The sequence below is a fragment of the Barbus barbus genome, assembly GCF_936440315.1.
Source record: "Barbus barbus genome assembly, chromosome: 15".
NCBI classification, from domain to species: domain Eukaryota; kingdom Metazoa; phylum Chordata; class Actinopteri; order Cypriniformes; family Cyprinidae; genus Barbus; species Barbus barbus.
Window position 1 is genome coordinate 30,849,003 of NC_136743.1, and position 21,537 is coordinate 30,870,539.

The window sequence follows — 21,537 nt, forward strand, 5'->3', positions numbered from 1 at the left end:
AAAAATGTTGGGCAGTTTTTCTTTTTATTACCGTATGTTGGGTGATCTTTTAAAAGCGGTGTGGAGTATAACATTTTAGTGCATATGTCCGCTTCACCTTTCTTACATCATCTTTAATATGTCGTCTACACACAAGTTCGGGGAGCGTCCGGCCTTGAACCCGCAGGACGCGTCTGAGCCGCATGATTTAGGGAGTTTGAAGTTGAATGGGTTTGTGCCAGAACATCCCACCTGCTGGCCGCCGGGACTACAGACGCTCTCATCAGATGGCAGTTTTGGTGTTTGTAATGCAGAGCGGGTCAACAGACGTCTCCATCACAAGTATCCCTCTCGACGAAACTGTTCCTGCAAGATATCCTTGTACTCATCAAAGCCTCCATCCACACGGTGAACTCGCCCGGCCTCGCAAACCCAGAGCTCCTTACAAACTATCCGGATCAGGCGCTCGTCGTGGGACACCAGAACCACTCCACCCTGACAGAGAAAACAACTTATCAATTACAGTCAAACCAAACATTATTCAGACATAATTTTAGATTTTTTTTTTACTAGTGGGTGCAGGACACTATAGTTAATTTATATAAGTGAGAATAGCAAAATAAAGTAAACTGTGATATATATTATACCCAACAATTCTTCTTATAGTGGACTACCAGTAAAACTGAATAATTTTTGGTCCCAAATGTTTATCAGACACTTTGACCTGACCATGTTTTGTTTAAGTGCTTTTTCTTTAATTGCTAATGCGACCACAGCCTGAACAAAATTAAGCATTGCTTGGTAATTGGTATTATCTAATTGTGTACTTGCATTTAACAGCTGACAGCTATTCAACCAAATTCATTACATACCTTTCTATCAAAGTTATCTGATATTATCACGATGAATCTGTTCTGACACAGTTCTTGTAATTTTTTATTACCAGGCATTTTCTAAACTATAGCGAATAAACTGACGATGTGAGAAATGTTGAATGTGTCTGAATAAATTTTGGTTTGACTGTATATGATGGAGAAGCTTCGACTAATCCTGTAAACACATCAGAGCGCATTATATTTGCTGAGGGCAACGGGAGAAGATTCTGCTCTTACTTTGAAGTTGTTGAGGGCTTTTGCCAAGGCTTCAATCGTCTCCATGTCCAGATGATTCGTCGGCTCATCCAGAATGTAGAAGTTGGGGCTATAAACGAAAGACAGATTTGTTAACATCTGTCAAAATGAGGGTCATGATGTTTAAATGAGGTTTAGAAGGTGCAAATGAGGGTCATTCAGAAGGTCAGCCTGTGAAAATGAGGGTCAGGTGATGAAAATGTGGGTGTGAATGAGGGTTAGAGGCAGGAGCATTACAGTTAAAAAAAGAATAATTGGAGACTAAATCTCTGTCACTCCACTCATATAGACCGTTCCCGACTGGTTTTAAGTGTAAGTCGACATGCAAAGCATTTTTGTTACTTTGACATTAACAATTTTTTTTTTTTTTGCAAGTTGCCATAACAGCATTTCGCAATTTCATTTAGTTCAACTTGATGTACTAAACTAAAACTTAAAAGAAATAAAAACTACACAAATAAAAACAAACAAAGAAACTAAACAAAATGATAAAACACAAAATTACTAAAACTGAAAAGAAAACTGAAAAAATAAAAACTAATTAAAAATATAAATAAAAGTAACTCAATGCAACTAAAATAGCACTGATTAAAGGGTGATCCATATTGATCCCAGCGTGTAACATTTTAAATCAGATAACTTAAATGTGACCCTGCAGCACAAAAGCAGTCTTAAGTCTCTGGGGTATATCTGTAGCAATAGCCAAAAATACATTGTAAGGGTCAAAATTATCTTTTTTTTTATTTTATGCCAAAAATCATTAGGATATTAAGTAAAGATCATGTTCCATGAAGATATTTTATACAATTCCTACCGTAAATATATCAAAACTTAATTTTTTATTAGTAATATGCATTGCTAAGAACTTCATTTGAACAACTTTAAAGGAGATTTTCTCAATATTTAGATTTTTTTGCTCCCTCAGATTCCAGATTTTCAAATAGTTGTATCTCAGACAAATATTGTCCTATCATAACAAACCATACATCAATGGTTTACATTCATTCAGATGATGTGGAAATCTCAAAATTGACCCTTAAGACAGGTTTTGTGGTCCAGGGTCACAAATCAGAATTGTATTAGATAAAATGTTATTTCAGTTAACTAAAACCATAAAAAAAAAAAATCATTACTTAAACGTTAATTGAAAATAAAATATGAAAAACACGTTTTAATTCAGTTAGTTGCCTTTGCAACATTTCTCATTTTCATTTAGTTTAATTTGATGTACTAAAATAACTAATACTCAAACTGAGTGTATATACATATACATATACACTGAACAAAATTATAAACGCCACACTTTTGTTTTTGCCCCCATTTTTCATGAGCTGAACTCAAAGATCTAAGACTATTTCCATGTACACAAAAGGCCTATTTCTCTCAAATATTGTTCACAAATCTGTCTAAATCTGTGTTAGTGAGCACTTCTCCTTTGCTGAGATAATCCATCCACCTCACAGGTGTGGCATATCAAGATGCTGATTAGACAGCATGATTATTGCACAGGTGTGCCTTAGGCTGGCCACAATAAAAGGACAATATTAGGGATGCACAATATATCGGCCACCATATCGGTATCGGACGATAAATGTTCATTTTTCTGTTATCGTTATCGAACCGATAAGAAAATTAAATAATTTAAATTGTAACAATTAAGCATCAAGCTAATTAAACATATTAATGAATAAAAAATTATAGTTGCATGATACAATACTAAAAGAAAACTAGTTAGATGCAGCAGGAGCGAAAGCTTGACTCCATGAGAGTGTGTTGATGTTTGTTTTACCAGGGCATGGTCATCTGAGCGAAAGCCACGCGACTCTTCTGTCCTCCTGACAGACTCGCCACCGGCCGCGTGGCCAGTTCCCCCGTGATGCCATACCGGCCCAGCTGATGACGGTACTCCTCCTCTGTTTGACCTGATGCATAAAAACAGCAGTGTTCAGATAAACCTACTTCAGATTAGCAGCAGTAGTAGTTAGTTTTATTGCCATGTCAGCATCTATGGCTTCCTTAATATTGGACAGAACATTCAAACAGAAATAAATAAGATTTATTATAAATACATTTGAGAAATACTATGCTTCAGAACATAAAACAGCCGTGCATTTATCTACCATAATGTGTCATATTAGAGAAGCTGAATATTCAAGAGCAAGCATTGTAGGGGGAGTTAAATGACACTGTATTAGTTATTATTTTCTCCATCCAAAATAAGCTTAGAGACATTAAGAAATGTTCTGGGTCCAAATACTAATTTCACGTCGACTTCAAATGTGTCGGTCACAGATGATGTGACATAAGCAACAAAGACCTAGAACAACCGGTCAGCATCTCAGTGTGTGGCTGTGAATGATGGGACTCTAATATCTTCATTAATGAACAAGACTTGAGTGATCAGAAGGGTCTCTGTAGGGGTCAGTGATGTAATCCTGATGATTTCTGATGAGAATGTAAAGTGCCAATTTGAGGCAGTACCAGGAAATCTGTTCAGCAGCAGTTCTATTGAGCAGACGTTCAGGTCCAGCTGATCCACGTGATGCTGACTGAAATAACCGATCTTCAAGTTTCTGTTTGAAAAGACAAAGACAGAAGTAAGAGACAGACAGACAGAGAGGGTCTAGTGTCTTCAGCGTGAGAGTGAGGCTCACCTGTGAGCGTATCTGGTACCGTTGACCGGCGTCAGCTCTCCCATCAGCAGCTTCAGTGCGGTGGATTTACCAGCCCCATTCTCACCCACCTACAGCCAGACACATACAACCAATGAATGAGTGCAAAACAAAACAAGAAACCCTACTGTATCACATGACACATGGATTTCTAAGGCCTCGAAATGTTCAACATGATCAAAACTTTGCTGTTAAACCTGTCACACACACAATATCCTTCTTCTCTTCAACCAATGAATGAGTGCTCTCTGTTAACTGAGTTACTAAAGCAAAACAAGAAACCCTACTGTATCATGTTTCCTACCGCAAATATCAAAAAATTTTTTGATTAGTAACATGCATTGCTAAGAACTTCATTTGAACAACTTTAAAAGCGATTTTCTCAATATTTAGATTTTTGTTTGCACCCTCAGATTCCAGATATTCAAATATTGTCCTATCCCAACAAACCATACATCAATGGAAAGCTTTTTTTATTCAGCCTTCAGATGATGTATGAATCTCAATAAAAAAAATAATAATAAAGACCCTTATGACTGGTTTTGTGGTCCAGGGTCACATATTTTGTCTACAGTTTCAATAAATTGTTCCATTTAAAAAAATATATATAGATTTTTCCAATTACTATGGCAGCAAATGTCAGATCTCCTATTGCAAATACATACGATGCAGATGCGAGACTCCAGATCAGCCGAGACGCTGAGGCCGTTGAAGAGCATCTGGTCAGGCATGTAGCCGAACTCCACCTCATCCAGCTGCAGGATCGGAGGAGACAGCTTCTCAAAGTTATCCGGAAAACTGTGGGGAGATCAGAACAAAACTCACTTTCACTTCTGAGACGAGTCGATCCGTTACACAAATACACGGGAAGACGGAGCAGAACTGACCGTAGGATGACTTCAGTCTCCTTGACTAAGGGCTTGAGTTCAGGCCTGTGAGACACACACACACACACACACACGGTGAGCCTGCAGCGAGTGTGTGTTTGATCAATAATAAACGTGTGTTAGTGACGTCACACTTACAGTTTCTCCAGCAGCTTGAGCTTGCTCTGCACTTGAGCGGCTCTGTTGGCGTTATACCTGAACCGGTCAATGAACACCTGAGAGAGACACAACATTAACAGAAGATTCAACTTGAATGTTTTCGATGGATAATATAAATGCAAGTTGAATTTTTTGTATATTGAGAAAATATTGAGTAAGGAAGTGCTTTTTCAATTCTGGTGAATCAGTCAATAAAACCTCCACATTGATCAACTCCTGCTCACAATATTACTGATACAAGCAGACACGTACAATGCATTCAGAAATTAGGGCTGTAATCAACCAAAGAAAATCTTGGTCGACTGAAGTCCTGAAACTTTCGACTAAAAATCGACTAAAAATGACGTTGTGGAGAAAAAAAAAACGTACGTTACATTAATTAGATACGCACTGTGCTCAGTACTTGGTAGCCTTGTTGTCTGCCTAAATTAATTATAAATAAACATAAAAAACTAATAGGCTATTTGCAGTATATTAAATCGTTTTTGGCCTAATTATTTTGCACTGAAATGAGTCTGACACACGAGTCTGTCGTCTCTGACAGCGGTGCATCACGTGTACCTGCACAATATCATAGCCTGTGATTTCTGAAAACAGTACTATGTTGTCAACTAGTGATATCACAAGAACTTTTGAGGAATGTGCAACATAATTTAGAAAATTATTTTTGTCATATGTTATAAGTATAACTGTCAGACACTATCATTTCAGCCGCTCTGCGCAGCTCGAGAGCGAGGCTGAACATAAGAGCTCAGCTTCGCGGCTGAGACACGAATAGACTTAAAGCTTTTACTCTTAATAAACACAAAAGGCGCGTCCACTTTAATAAAAAAAGAATATTTATTAAACAAAAGAGCAGAAACCAAATAAAGTGCATAACTGAAAAATAAAGCATCTTAGGCTCAAAACTAACACAAACAGTGGGCACAGCGCAATTGCGCAATATTGTGAGAACTGAGAACTGATCGCGCGCTGTGTGAGAACTGAGAAAGTGGAGCACTTCTATCAGAGTGATTCCGCTAACTTTAAGTTAATCAACAACGAATTGTGACTCCTGGGAAAAACGGGATGTCTGGTCACCCTATCCCTATAACCATTCAGTTGCTGAGGCCATTGTTTCAGATCGCTAGTTTGCGTTTTGGTAGCGTATCCGCCCACTGCGGCTGCCATACTGTGAGATATACAAACGCCCCTCATCTGATTGCGATCCAGTGACAGGGACGCACATTTTAAAAGACAAGACAGTCAACTTAGCCTATAGGATGTATTTTGAATGTCCGGTAGTCCTCAAATAACATTTTAGTCCCGTCTCGTCTCGTTAACGAAGACGCGCATACATTTCGTCATAGTTTTTATCATCAGATATTAATTTTATCTCGTCAACTTCTCATCTTAGTCACAGAAAAAAAGTTTGTTAACGAATATTTTTCGTCGTCCTCTTCGTTAACGAAATTAACACTGGTTCTTTGGAAGGAGACAGCTTCTTGTTTTTACACTAGCTTGTTATTAAATAAATAATATTCAGCATCAAACCTTCTAAAGCCTACTTATCTGTCTCTCTTCTCCAGTGGGTTGGGCTAATCCAAAAAAAGTGAAAACAATGGGGGTGTTCTGAAAACAGACTGTTACCTGTGAAACAGGGGTGCTCTGAAAACACCCCCATTAGCAATTAGTGCTTTCCACCTGATGAAATGAGCGCGGCCAAACTGATGAAATGAGCGCGGCAAAAAATCGACCAATCAGATTTTTGGTCGAACCAGACCATATCGACCAATTAATCGACTAATCGACTGGGACGTTACAGCCCTAGAAATTATTTAGATCCCTTCAGTTTTCTTTCTTTCAAGTGTTACGTTACAGCTAGGGCTGCAAGATTAGGGGGGGAAAGAATATATAAAAATTCAAACTGCAATTTTCCAATAATGAATTCTAACTGATAAAAAAAAAAATCAGGTTTTCTTTGCTTTGTGTTTGTAGGGCTGCAACATCTGGTCAATTTTGTGATTTTGTACTTTATTTATTCACTTTTTAATGCCATGCCAGCATCAAGGCTATTTTCATGGCGATCACAGAATAAATTACACAAGGTATACAATTAACAAAAAGTAATAAAAAGACATTTCAGATCTACACTAGGCAAAACATTCTAAAATACAGTGGTGTGAAAAAGTGTTTTTTTGCATGTTTGTCACACTTTAATGTTTCAGATCAAACTAATTTAAATATTAATCAAAGACAACACAAGTAAACACAACATGCAGTTTTTAAATGAAGGGGTTTTTTATGAAGGGAAAACAAAATCCAAACCCACATGGCCCTGTGTGAAAAAGATTTCTTGTTTTCCTTATCTTTAGTGTGTTATGTAGCTGTTTGTGCATGTATAAGATCTTACAAAGCTCATAGTCTCCCACAAAAGGATTTATTCTATCTAAAAGAGAAGGCTGATCCAGACCGAGCTAAAACGCCTCATTCAAACACGCCCTCACATGTCTACACCACGATGTTGAAACATTTGCGTAATGCCGCTCCATATGTTCACGCACAGAAAGAAGATGTGGTTTCAGTAACCGCAGTAGTGTTGATGCAGCCGTGACAGAGAGATGCTGTGTGTTTCTGTGCGACAGCAAAAGCACTTTATTTAGCCTTCTGAAAGTAGACGCATTTAGGAATCATTGGTTAAGACTTGTTTACAACACAACAGCACAACCCTAATGTTTGAATTTGAGCAACGCATTTTATGGACGACAGTTTGTGAACCTAGGAGAGTACAAGGCTGGCTGTGAAGGCTATTTCTAAAAAAAGAAAAAGGGTCAATTCCGACTTTGCCATGACAATCTGGCGCTTCTGAACCAGCGTCTGTAAGTATGTTTTGTTATTAGTTTAAGTATTTGCTATTGACTGTTCAAATGCGGAGTTTTGCACATAGTGTGTGTGTGTGTGTGTGTGTGTGTGTGAGAGAGAGAGAGACAGGGTCACAGTGGAGTCAGCTGTCTTTACCGCGGCTTGTGTGCAAATAATTTGAAAGATGAATCTCTTATGGAAAGGGGCGTTACATTTCCGACACGTGCTTGTGGTGTTCGGCCAATCACAATGCACTGGGTCAGCTGGCCAATCAGAGCAGACTGTGCTTGTTGGATGGAGGGGCTTTGTAGAAAACGACGCGTTTGAGAGAGGCGGGGCATAGAGGAACTACAATAATGTACAGTATTTCAAAAACAATGTGTTTTTTGAACATTTAAGCATGTCAACATATTCTCTTACACCAAATACACAAAATAATGATATTTAAAAAGAGCATCATATGACCCCCTTTAAAATAAAAATAAAAAATAGCAAAATAATTTTCTTACACTTACTGTAAACCATCAATCTTTAATTTTGACAGAAGGCCGCAGGGAGCCCCTAAAGCTTTTGTCAATTTCTGTTGCTGTTCAGTAGAAGTTTAGGGAAATGGTTTCCGAATGCACGCTAAAAGGTCTCAGAGCAGATTCAGAGATTATGTGGATCATTTATTATGAACTGAACCACTATAAGACACTGACAGAACGGCGGATAATTAGCTGCTCATGTGTGAATGCTCATCTCTGAGACATGCAGCACATATATTTATATACTTAAATCAAAGCTTTTGCGATTTCAGAAAAGCCAAACTGCGATTTTGGTTTATTTCAATTAATAGTGCAGCCCTAGTTGCAGCCTCAATTCATACAGAACTTAATTAATTTAGCTTTATAATGACAGGAGGACAATAAAAAATGATAAATGAATTTTAAGGACTTGGGTGACATAATTGCAGTCTCACACAAATGTAACATCTGCTTTCTCCTCCTTCAGACATACTGCCTAGTCAAGGAACATGTTCTCCATCAGTTCTGCAGAGAGATTGGTTGACGTGCTCTGGTACCTGTATATGTTCTCTGTACTGTAACTGAGCTTCATATTCTCTATGCTGGTTCTTCAGTCGGTCTTCTTTCGTCTTGATGAAGTTCTCGTAATCGCCGCGGTAACTCTCCAGCCGCTGAGAGTGCAGGTGTATGATGTCTGTCACCACCGCATTCAAGAAGTTACGATCGTGAGACACCACGAGGATGGTGGACTGCCACGTCTAGAGAAATAGAAGTACAATTGCTTCAAAACTTTTCGCAGAAACTACCGTCTTACCATATTAATGAGGTTTGGGCCCTTGAGACATGTTGTTCCTATATTCATTTGCATTTATAACGGGTAAATGCCATAGCTTCAGCAATTAAAGCAAACTAGTGAACTCTCTGAAAAACACTTACTTGTAAATAGTTTTCCAGCCACAGAATGGCTCTTACGTCCAACATGTTTGTGGGCTCTGAAAAGAAGTGATGAATAAAAAAGCAGTGATGTAATATATCGATATTTAATGCTGAGTAGCAATATTACCACCATACTAAGAGTACATTTTACTCACCATCAAGTAACAGCAGATCAGGCCTGGAAAAAAATAAAAAAAATCACTGAAGCAGTACTGATTATTTAACCAAGCAACCTTTTAAACTAAACTAACTACAGTATCTCACAGAAGTGAGTACACCCCTCACATTTTTTGTAAATATTTTATTATATATTTTCATGTGACTACACTGAAGAAGTGACACTTTGGTGGAGGAGCGCAAGGTCTCTAACATCCATCAGCTCCGTGATGTCATGGAGGAGTGGAAGAGGACTCCAGTGGCAACCTGTGAAGCTCTGGTGAACTCCATGCCCAAGAGGGTAAAGGCAGTGCTGGAAAATAATGGTGGCCACACAAAATAATGACACTTTGGCCCAATTTGGACATTTTCACTTAGGGGTGTACTCACTTTTGTTTCCAGCGGTTTAGACATTAATGGCTGTGTGTTGAGTTATTTTGAGGGGACAGCAAATTTACACTGTTATACAAGCTGTACACTCACTACTTTACATTGTAGCAAAGTGTCACTTCTTCAGTGTTGTCACATGAAAAGATATAATAAAATATTTACAAAAATGTGAGGGTGTACTCACTTCTGTGAGATACTGTATGTGTGACCCTGGAGCACAAAAGCAGTCATGAGTAGCACAGGTATATTTGCAGAAATAGCCAACAATACATTGTATGGGTCAGAATTATCTATTTTTCTTTTATGCCAAAAATCATTAGGATATTAAGTAAAGATCGTGCTCCATGAAGATATTTTGTAAATTTCCTACCATAAATATATCAAAACTTCATTTTTGATTAGCAATATGCATTGCTAAGAACTTAATTTGGACAATTTTAAAGGCGATTTTCTCAATTTTTTGCTCCCTCAGATTCCAGATTTTCAAATAGTTGTATCTCAACCAAATATTGTCCGATCATAACAAACCATACATCAATGGAAAGATGATTTATTCAAATCTGATGTACAAAGATGATGAGTTTTTTTTTGGTCTAGGGTCAAACATTATAATTATTATTTAAAATATATGATAATAGTATAATAATATTATTTGTAATAAAAGTGCATAATTATTATTTATCAATGTTATAATGCTTTTTTTTTTTTTAATTCTGAGTAATAAACTTACCGTGCAAACAGGGCTCTTGCTAAAGCTAACCTCATCCTCCAGCCTCCAGAAAACTCCCTACAATAAACACACACATCAATAACCACTGCAGAAATTTATAAATCAGCCAATATTACTATTTACTGAAGAGATGAGGACCAGAGAACCATTATTGCATGGCTCGGACTCACTTGGTTGTTTGCTGTTGCATTTTGGCTGAAAAGCCTAAACCAGCAAGAATGACAGATGCTCTGAAAGAGTGTGAAAAAACATTTATAAATAAATATTGTATGATCTTTTCATTAGACTGTTTGACTACGCTTACATTGTAGTATGTCAAATACTACATAAGAATATAAAACTATTGTGAAACATGTATTGAATGATTAGAAGTCTGATCTACTAATCTAAGAAAACTGTAAAATGAGCTTACACCTGTCTGAAAAATACACATTAATTATAATTTATTTGATAATACACACAAATCATTTTCTGCTCACCTGGCTGGTGCTTTATCTGCTTCGATTTCTTCCAGTTTAGCATAAATTTCCGAAAGACGAACACTTTCTAACCCATCTGCACTGAAAGATTGAAGACAGAAACAGGAGTAGATACAATGACAACTGCAAATGTTTTAGCTGAAAGTACAAATGCATTAATCACATGCACCTGCAAGATGGTTTTTTTTTTCATCTTATTCAGTTATGTTTCTTTACATTATCTCTGCACTGTAAGCTCCAATATTACTTTCAGTTGAAAATTATCAGGTGGTTACAATTAACACCTGTTTGCTGTTTAAATGCCAAAACGGTGCACCTGCTAAATGAACGATCTGTTTATACTTAAAAATATATATATATTTTGCTTGAGAAATGTAGCATTGCATCAGTGTCTCAGCAATGGATGCTCTGCAGTGAATGGGTGCCGTCAGAATGAGAGTCTGATAAAAAACATCACAATAATCCACACCACTCCAGTCCATCAGTTAACATCTGGAGAAGACAAAAGCTGTGTTTGTAAGAAACTAATCCATCTAAAATATGAGCTAAAATACGAGTCCTTAATCCATAATAACACTTGCTCACTGCAAAAAAAAATTTATTACTCAGATTTTTTGTCTTGTTTCTAGCCAAAATATCTAAAATAAAAATTCTTAAATCAAGAAGGATTTTCTACACAAATAAAAATAATTCTAATTTTCAGAAAAAAAAAAAACTAATCAAAATTAAGTGAGTTTTTGCTTGAAACAAGCAAAATAATCTGCCAATGGGGTAAGAAAAATAATCTTGTTTTCTGTTTGACATAAGATTATTTTTCTTAGCATTATTTAGCTTGTTTCAAACAAAAACTCACTTAATTTTGACTTTTTTTTTCTGAAAACAAGACAAATATTTTTACTTGTCTAGAAAATCCTTCTTGATTTAATAATTTTTTTATATTTTGGCTGGAAACAAGACAAAAAATCTAAGTAAGAAAAGTATTTTTTGCAGTGCTCCAGTGAAAAAGTGTTCTGGTCTGAATCAGGAGAGAAATCTGCACAGATCAAGGACTGTTTACAAGCCAAAACAGCTCTGAACAAATATGTGGCTGGATTTTGATGCGAGAGACAACAGGAAGCGTTATGATGGATTATAGATTATTTTGGCCAGAAATGATGGTTTAAATTAAAAACGTTTTGATGGATATTTTTCTGACAAACACACAGCTTTTGTCTTCTCCAGATGTTAACTGATGGACTGGAGTGGTGTGGATTATTGTGATGTTTTTATCAGCTGTTTGGACTCTCATTCTGACGGCACCCATTCACTGCAGAGCATCCATTGCTGAGACATTCCTCCAAATCTGATGAAGAAACAAACCCATCTACATCTCTATTCCTTTAGAGATTAAACAAGGTTAAAAACAGCAAAACATCCAGCACATGACACTACATGATGGGCTGCAGGTGACGTACGTTCCATTGGCGATGTGTGCATTGAGAGTGCGCTCCTCCTTCAGCAGCTCCTCTCGAACCGTGTCGCTCTCTAGAACGCTCTGTAGAGCCACGGTGTCGTCTCCGGCCACCTCCTGCTCCACGTGCAGAATGGAGATGTGCAAAGGGACGCGTAAGCTGCGACTCGCCAACATCTTCAACAGAGTGGTCTTACCGAGCCCATTACGCCCAATGAGACCGTAGCGCCTGCCGCTGGCCAGAGACAGTTCAGTGCCCTGCAGCAGACACCTGCGAACCAACAAAAAAACACGCTCTGAATACACTTATGTTTAAAATACTTATCTAGTAATACAGCTATTAAAGCAATAAAGATATTCACATATGTTCTTGCAAAAGAAAAAAAAAAACATTCATTAGTCATCCATTAATTAGTCTAACTGCTTGATGCTTACGGTTGGCAAGCAATGTGGCAACTTTATTTGTACTGCATTAATATAAAATTCAATTATGATAGAAAGCATTAATTATTCCCATTTTACAGTGACTTTAAACGCGGCTCACTAATGAGAAATTAGAATTGGACCAATCGTTTCCTGATTCACTTTAAGTCATATTGTTGAGTTGAATGTGAGTTTGCAGTCTGATTAAACTAGTACTGCTAATTTAGCTCATTTTAAAAAGTTTCAAGAATCGATATGGTCTCAATATCTATTATACAACCCAGTTAGTGACATGAATCAGTCTGATGAATCCTTCCCTGAATTAACTCACTGAATCAGTTAAGTGTCATTACTTTTACTGTCGTGTGTCTCAAAACAAAGCCAGTTTTGTGTACTTCAGGTTCACAATGTCTGAAAAATCAGCATGTAGTAATTGTCTTACATTTCTGAAGTCCATTTAGTTTGGATCTAATACAACTCATACAGATCCCAAACATTTTCAGAAGAAATGTATTTTATAATTGACTAATTTTTGTGTTTAGTTTAGTAGCCAGTGTTTCTGATGATCATCAGTGATTTCTCACCTCTCCCCAAAAGACACGTCAAAATTCTCAATGCGGATGTCGTAACTTCGATTCTTCCCAGATGAGTCGACACGATTTTCTTTCTTACTGCTCGCCTGACTGGCCGAGGCCTCCTCCAAAACCCTTCAAACACATCCACATACAGAACAGCATCAGATATAAAGATATTACTCATCAGATCTCCACAAAATCAACATCATTAGTCGGCTGATTGCATTAAATCATTCTAACATGAAAACCTCAAGTGGGAGAAAAACAGCTCCTAATTCTCCCAGCAGTCAGGACCTTCAGTAACAGATCTCAGTACTCACAGTGGAGACGGTGAGGATTTCTGTGAGTCTTTCTCATTTCTGCGCTCATGTTTGGCTTTCAGTTTGGCTTCAGCTTTCTCTAGTTTCTTGGCATCCACAGTCTAATAAAACAGAAGAGGTTAATAAAGATAAAGGTCCTGGACACAGTAATCAAAGTTGTACAGGCAGATAAGAAGATCTTACTGTACTGGGATTCCTCTTCATCATCCAGATACCATGAACATCGTTAGCCGTTGATGCTGAAAGAGCAGAAACATCTGAGACACTGAAGAACAGTGAGGTATTTTGAACTGCACTAGAAACTTTAACATCATTTTCTATGCAAAGATATGGAAGCCCGTTTCCGCCACTGAATATAAAATAAAAGAAGGTTATTGTGACTTTTTATCTCACAATTTGGACTTTTTTGTATCAGATATAAATTCACAATTGTGCGAGTAATAAAGTCCAATTTTGAGGCGATTCTCTCTTCAACGATTCTGAGCTTGTTTTTTTTCCTGCATATGGCACATGTGCGGCCGGCTTCATTGCACAGAATTTGCGCTGTGAGACACGTGCACATTGCTTGAGAGTGTGTGCTTCCACCCGCCGTGTTTTACTTTAGATATGCTTTCATTTATGCTGTTTGTAATGCAGTTACTATTAGATGCACGAAACTCACGCACTGACAGACTGTCACGTGCGCTTTGTGTTTGTTTGTCCTGAAGCTCGATTGCTGCGGTTAAATGCACTTGCATTTTTGAATACTTTTATATGAAACTGATGTACACACAGTCAGTTATGTGTTCAGAGCAGGGCAAAACATCTGATATATTGAAATATATCTGTGCATTAGTGTGAATGCAGCCTGTTAAAGCTGCCACTGTCTATAATCTCGTCAGTAATAATCAAACAGCAATAATGCAGAGGAAAAAAAGAAACTATAGTCTGTAAACTTTCAGATACTTAAAGAGCACTTATTTTAAATAAGTAATTGTTTTAAAAAGTAGCCAGCTTATTTAATAAAAAAGTAAATTTTGCACAAAATAATTTTGATAAATGTGCAGTAATATTGAATTGAATCATGAAACCAAGATTCAAGATTCCCTACTTTTAAGATTGCAGTACTGTCCCACAGAGATTCCAACTATAAACAAAAAGCATAGAAACTCCATTTTTGGTTACGATGTAAAGTTGTAAAGATGTATTTGCACAGCAGAAGAATTAATTGGGGAAGAAATGTAGATCAAGAATCGTTTTGGAATCGGATCGTGACTCCCAGAATCGGATAGGATCGTGAAGTGCCTGAAGATTCCCACCCCTAGTTTATATCACGCAATTCTGACTATAAGAGTTTATATCACGCAATTCTGACTATAACTCGCAATTGTGAGTTTATTTCTCAAAATTTAAAGTTTATATCTCGCAATTCTGATTTTAAAACTCGCAAATGTGAGTTTATATCTCACAATTCTGAGGAAAAAAGTCAGAATTGTGAGATGCAAACTTGCAACTGCGAGAAAAAAAAGTCAGATTTGTGAGATAAAAAGTCGCAATTACCTTTTCTATTTTCTATTCAGTGGTGGAACCGGGCTTCCATACATAGATGATCATCAGGCATTTTCACAGAAGTTTTATTCAGATGTTTGGAGACACAGGAGAAATGGTTGTGTATTTCTGCCAAAACCTGAATCCATTACCAGTATGACTTATGCCATCTAGCTGTTGTGCATCATCACTGAAAGCATTAAATGAAGTATAATAAATCAAATGAATACTTTATCTGTGGTCTCACCGGTGTCAGCAGACACTTGTGATAACTGCACTGGAGCCTCCAGCAGCATCTGCTGCTGACCAGAGTCACATCTAGTCCTGAGAACAACAAACATGATAATGCATTAGGATTTGGGTTATATATGATGTTCTCATCTGCCATCCAGAGCACAAAGGTTCCCATTCAACGCTCTTATCAGAATCACGTTTATTGCCAAGAACAGTACATGTACGATGAATTTGTCTTGGTAAATCTGTACTTGACAAGACAACAGAAAATCAAAAATAAATAATAGAAACAATGAGGTAACAATTTAAAAGATAAATTTAGGAAGATAAAACAATTTAAATATAAAATACAAAATAAACATTTTGTTAAACATTAAAAACATTTTCTCTACATTTGTGCAGAATATGTAAAGTGAGGCAGTACATTTCTGAACTTGTGCAAGATGTGCAGTGAGGGGCCAGTGCAACTGATTACAGCCTGAGGTGTGTTTCTTATTGTAAAGTGTAATGTCCATGGGCGTGAATAAGAAGCCCTCATGGGTCCTGGGTATTGTTGATAAGGGCAGTTACGGATGGAAAGAAACCATGTTTGTGGTGTGAGGTCCTGGTCCTGATGGACCCCAGCCTTCTGCCAGATGGGAGTGCTTCAAAAAGTTTGTGTCCAGGGTGAGAAGTGTCAGCCACAATCTCCTATAGTCCTGGAAGTGTACAGGTCCTGAAGAGATGGAAGGTTGCATCCGATTACCTTCTCAGCAGAACAAATAACACGTTTCAGTCGGCCTTTGTCCTTAGCAGTGGCAGCAGCAGACCAGATGGTAATGGAGGAAGTGAGAATGGACTCAATGATGGAAGTGTAGAAATTAACAATCATTGTCTTTGGCAAGTTAAACTTCCTTCAACTGCCTCAGGAAGTACATCCTCTGCTGTGCTTTTTTAATTAGAGAGCTGATGTTGAGCTTCCACTTGAGGTCTTGAGTGATGATGGTGCCCAGGAAGCGGACAGAGTCCACAGAACACATTACACAAGATAATGGAGGCAGGTGGGGCTGGGCTCTTCCTAAAGTCAATCACTATCTCCACAGTTTTTACAGTGTTGAGCTCCAGGTTGTGCTGATTGCACCAGGTTACCAGAAGGTAAATCTCCCACCTATAGGCAGACTCATCCCCATCAGAGATGAGCCCAATGAGGGTGGTGTCATCCGCAAATTTCAGTAGATTGACAGACTCGTGACAGGAGGTGCAGTTGTTGGTGTATAGAGAGAAGAGGAGAGGAGAAAGAACAGGGAGCCAGTACTGATGGTTCGGGGGTCAGAAACATGTTTTCCCATTCTCACATGCTGCTTCCTGTCAGACAGGAAGTCTATGATCCACCTACAGGTGGAATCAGGCACATTCAGCTGGGAGAGCTTGTCCTGTAGCAGAACCGGTATGATTGTATTGAACGCAGAGCTGAAGTCCACAAACAGGATCCTGGCATAGGTTCCTGAGGAGTCCAGGTGCTGGAGGATAAAGTGGAGAGCCATGTTAACTGCGTCATCTACAGACCTGTTGGCTCTGTAGGGGGTCCGGGAGAGGGTCTGTGATGGATTTGAGGTGGGACAATATAAGGCGCTCGAAGGACTTCATTACTACAGATGTCAGGGCGACAGATCTGTAGTCATTTAGACCTGTAATCCTGGGTTTTTTGGGGACGGGGATGATGATGGAGGTCTTGAAGCAGGCTGGCACATGGCATCTCTCCAAAGAGGTCTTAAAGATATCTGTAAACACTGGAGACAGCTGATCAGCACAGTGCTTCAAGGTGGATGGAGAAACAGATTCAAGTGCGGCTGCTTTCCGAGGATTCTGTCTCTTGAAGACTCTGTTTACATCTCTTTCCTGGATGGTGAGACATTCCTATTCTGGGGCTGGAGGTGGAGGGGGCCATTAAGGTGTGGAGCTGTGAAGAAGCCTCAGCTCCTGCTGCGGTGAAGCTGATGAGCTGATGTTCAAGCTGGTGTCCCGGGGGATAGTATCAGGACTGTCCCGTCGTCTTTCAAAGCGACAGTAAAACTCATTCAAGTTATTGGCCAGTCGTTAGCAGAGTGGGGGGCTTTAGCTTTACAGTTTGTGATCTGTCGGAGTCCTTTCCAGACAGAAGCCGTAGTATAGCAGTGATCCAGAGTGTTCTTCTCTCTGGTGGGACATTTAATAGATGTCTGTATTTGGGGAGTTCACTTGTGAGATTTCCTTTGTTAAAGTCACAGAGGACAATAATAAAAGAGTCTGGGTATGTGTGCTCCACGCACAATATCTGTTCAGCAAGCGTACACACCGACCGGTATGAATGAAGCGAACTCTCGAGGGTAGTAAAAGGGCTTGCAGTTAATGAAAAGTGACTCAAGATCAGGAGAACAGTACTGCTGAATCACCGTCACATCATCGCACTGCATACGCAAAGGTGAGCAGACCAAAATTTCCAAAAAATTAACAGGTGTGTCGATGAAAATGGGATATAAATCCTTAGGGACTGTAGCTCTAATGTTCATGAGCTCTTCTCTGGTATACGAGCTCAATGCATCATCACAAAAGACCGTTTTAACAAACAAAACTACACAAAACAAAGCGCACCAACACACCGAGGCGCCATCTTAAATGGACATCTTACACAGACAGAGAAAGTGAACTGAAGGTGAGTATATGACTAGAAGCATTACTACAAAACAATAAATAAATAATTATAATAAAAAAAATCAATGTTAACAAAAGTTACCTAAACAAACATTCAAATGTATAAATTCTGCGCATCAAATCTAGGACACTTCAGCCATCTACTGGCCATTACTGTCATAACATGATTTTGACCTGATGTATTTTTCACTAGATGGCAGCACAGTGCTTGAGAGGTAATGACGTGTACCACTAACATTTCAGTTAATTAAATATTGTGCCATATGGGGAATTTGTAAAGTTCTTCTCATGCATTGTTTGTCATGAATGTGATTCCTGGATTTCTAAACTTAAACTAAAGTATAAGAACAACAGACATGTGTTCTTAAAATGAAATGTTAACTTGAACTATATATTTCTGAAACGTAACAAAAGTAAACAAATTTGAAAAAGTGTGTACTGATAACATAGGCCACATAAAAATGGCTAAACTAAACATTTGATCAATAAATATGAAATATGAAAAAGTCAGTGGAAATATCTAATACCATAGAAAACTTTTTCTTTTCAGTTTCTTCTTCTGAATAAAAAAAATAAGTGTAAATGACAAAGCGTTTGCAATTTAAATGGAAATTTAACTGTGACCAATTGTTCTAAAGCCTTAAATGAAACACATACTGCAACATAAAAAGTAACATTGTGATAAAAAGACACAATTATCTATTTTTTTTCTATTTTATTTGTATTTTTTAATAGGCTTCCAAATAATAAAATCCTTTCTAGACAAGGGATGTAAGCAGTTAACCAATCACCTCAAAAAACACCTCTGTCAGTTAATTCACATATTATTTACATATTTACAATTAGTTCAGTATGATTAATAAGGGTGCTACGAATAGTCATTTTAAAAATAATAAATGTTAAATGTATTAAAAAAAGGATCGTTTCTCATCAGTTACCTTGTGCTTTAACTTATGGCACACGCAGAAAAATGTCCTCTCACAAGACTATTATATGATACACTATGTTATTTATTCTCTGATAATTTCAGCCTGTATCACTTTCCAGCTGTTAGTCTATGTTTGGAGCTGGAAAGCAGACAGCAGGTTAACAAACATTTAGAAAAAACTGAAATCAAGACGAGTGCGAGTGTGAAGAAACAGATGCCCTGCTCATTAACTCTCAGAGCTGAGGAAAATATTATATTAGTCAAAAGCTGATTATGTGTTTCTAAACAAATACTAATCAGAAATAATGAAAGATAGTGTCTGATAAATGTATTACCCCTTTGTAGAAATCTTTTTTTCTCCCCACACACACAAACTTGTGCATGTTTATGCCTCATGCATGCTGTCCTAAATCTGCAGGATATTTGATTTGCATAATTCCTTTAGCAAACTGGACACTAAATCAATACAGATGGCTCATCATCATCAGACACTCCTCTCTGTTTCCATGCACAGCATGAACATCATAAACAACAGATTTGAGTAGGATCACTTACAGCTTGAGTGTGTTGAACATCTGGAAGCAGATTTTTCGGATGTCGTCTTCATTCTTGTCACCGACCTCTTGCAGAACGTCGCCGATGGCATCAAACACTTCCTCTCCATCCTCGAAATCTGAGCCGCCGCAGCCCAACACGCCTGCAGGGTAACACACACACACACACTTAGCACACCTGTGCCATGTTATTAATATACAGGAATCACAGCTGAAGAACTAGGCAATGCAAAGATGATTTACTCCAGACATATGTGACCCTGATCCACAAAACCAGTCATAAGGGTCAATTTTTCAAAATTGAGATTTATACTTCATCTTCATCTTTCCATTGATGTATGGTTTGTTATGATAGGACTATATTTGTCTGAGATGCAACTATATGAAAATCTGGAATCTGAGGGAGCAAAAAAATCTAAATATTGAGAAAATCTCCTTTAAAGTTGTTCAAATGAAGTTCTTAGCAATGCATATTACTAATCATAAATGAAGTTTTAATATATATATGGTTGGAAATTTACCAAATATCTTCATGGAACATGATCTTTACTTAATATCCTAATGATTTTTGGCATAAAAGAAAAATACATAATTTTGACCCATGCAATGTATTGTTGGCTATTCCTACAAATATACCCCAGCGACTTAAGACTGGTTTTGTGCTGCAGGGTCACATATTACATCTCTAGGTTATTTCATATCTTTACCAACATGCAGATATGCACATGAAAACATTCAAGTATTACAATACTTTTATTTGTATTTTTACTATAAAAATAATGGTTTGGTTTTAATTTACCCACTCTGGCCATTAAATACAAATGCATGCATTTTTTAATAAATAAATACTTAGACAAAAATCTATAAAATTGATAGCACAATTAATTAAGACAACTCTTTTTTAATAAATTGGATATAAATATTAAAAAACATAATTACAAAGGAGCAAGTGTCCCCAGAATACCAATATCCTCCCAAAGTGTCTTATTGTGTTTCACTTTAAGTTCAATAGGTCACACTGCTTCACAAAATACGTCTTTATTGCTTGTCATGTTGCTATACAGAAGAAGCAAAATAGGACTTATTCATGCATGCCACCGTTTCATATCACAACTTAATGACGTTTACAGTTTAATTCCTGTAAATGACCACCCAGATCTCATATAAAGGACCCCAGCAGAGGACAAATATAGCACTGGTTACAACTGCATCCTATATTAAGTAATCACAGTGGCACGGCATTTTAGGTCATGACAGCGAGATTTGAATGTCTGCTTGCATTTGTTTACTTTTGTTGATATTATTTCATCTTTCTGAATGACATAACCCATCGATCACGTGATCTACCTTTAACTGTTGGGTTATTGCTCGTTTAATAATTGTGACATATTATATAATATTAATGAGGAGACAGTCAATCATCTGTCTGGCTGGAAACATAACATTATTTCACATAAACTGAAATTATGACTTGATTGAATGTTTAACTCCGGTGTCTATTAAATTATTTAAAGAAGATTGTCAGGAACTCCTCCGATTCAATGACACAGTCTGTTCAGCAGCACTACTTTATATAACAGCGCACATACGGTGTAGCATAGGCATATTAATGTGACATATATGTACAGTACCAGTGATATAATCGAAGAGTTCGGAGTCGATCAGAGGAAACTCGTTCTTCAGTATCTCTACATACGCCGCCATCATTCACACACACCGGGCCGGACTCACTGCGCATGCGCGGCGGCGCACAAATAACACGTGCTCGACGCCGCATCAGAAAGCTTTAAACAGATTTATTGCTTTGAGTGATTAAATCTACTAAATTTACATCTTAATAAACACACCGAGAAAGTTCAATAGCACAAAGTAAAGATTAAAAAGGATTATTAGCCTATGCATAATAATCAGAATCAGAATCAGAATCAGAATCATACCCGGCTAATAATAGAATAACAGAACATTAATTTAGTTTAACATTATATTCATAG

At 37.6% G+C, this 21,537-nt stretch overlaps 1 protein-coding gene across 1 annotated transcript; it reads right to left on the reverse strand.

The window, feature by feature from the left end:
* abcf3 (ATP-binding cassette, sub-family F (GCN20), member 3) lies at positions 1-21,275 on the reverse strand. Its single transcript, XM_079435867.1, has 21 exons — positions 21,178-21,275; positions 19,548-19,689; positions 15,408-15,484; positions 13,817-13,872; positions 13,634-13,734; positions 13,323-13,445; positions 12,320-12,586; positions 10,866-10,946; positions 10,557-10,616; positions 10,387-10,443; positions 9,266-9,288; positions 9,111-9,166; positions 8,732-8,932; positions 4,807-4,883; positions 4,669-4,713; positions 4,447-4,579; positions 3,764-3,852; positions 3,591-3,682; positions 2,899-3,031; positions 1,092-1,179; positions 1-474 (listed from the first exon to the last, which is right to left on the reverse strand). Exons 1-21 carry the CDS (start codon positions 21,251-21,253, stop codon positions 316-318), a joined length of 2,136 nt encoding a protein of 711 aa, XP_079291993.1. The 5' UTR covers positions 21,254-21,275; the 3' UTR covers positions 1-315.
* Positions 21,276-21,537: the final 262 nt, after the last annotated feature.

What these genes read in the sequence shown, in the direction of transcription:
- abcf3 (XM_079435867.1), bottom strand. Translation starts at nt 21,253, where the DNA reads ATGATGGCGGCGTATGTAGAGATACTGAAGAACGAGTTTCCTCTGATC. An exon ending in ACAAGTGTCTGCTGACACCG is followed by an intron (nt 13,873 to 15,407) that starts GTGAGACCACAG and finishes CTGCTCTTTCAG; the next exon opens with CATCAACGGCTAACGATGTT. An exon ending in GGTACCAGATACGCTCACAG is followed by an intron (nt 3,683 to 3,763) that starts GTGAGCCTCACT and finishes CTTTTCAAACAG; the next exon opens with AAACTTGAAGATCGGTTATT.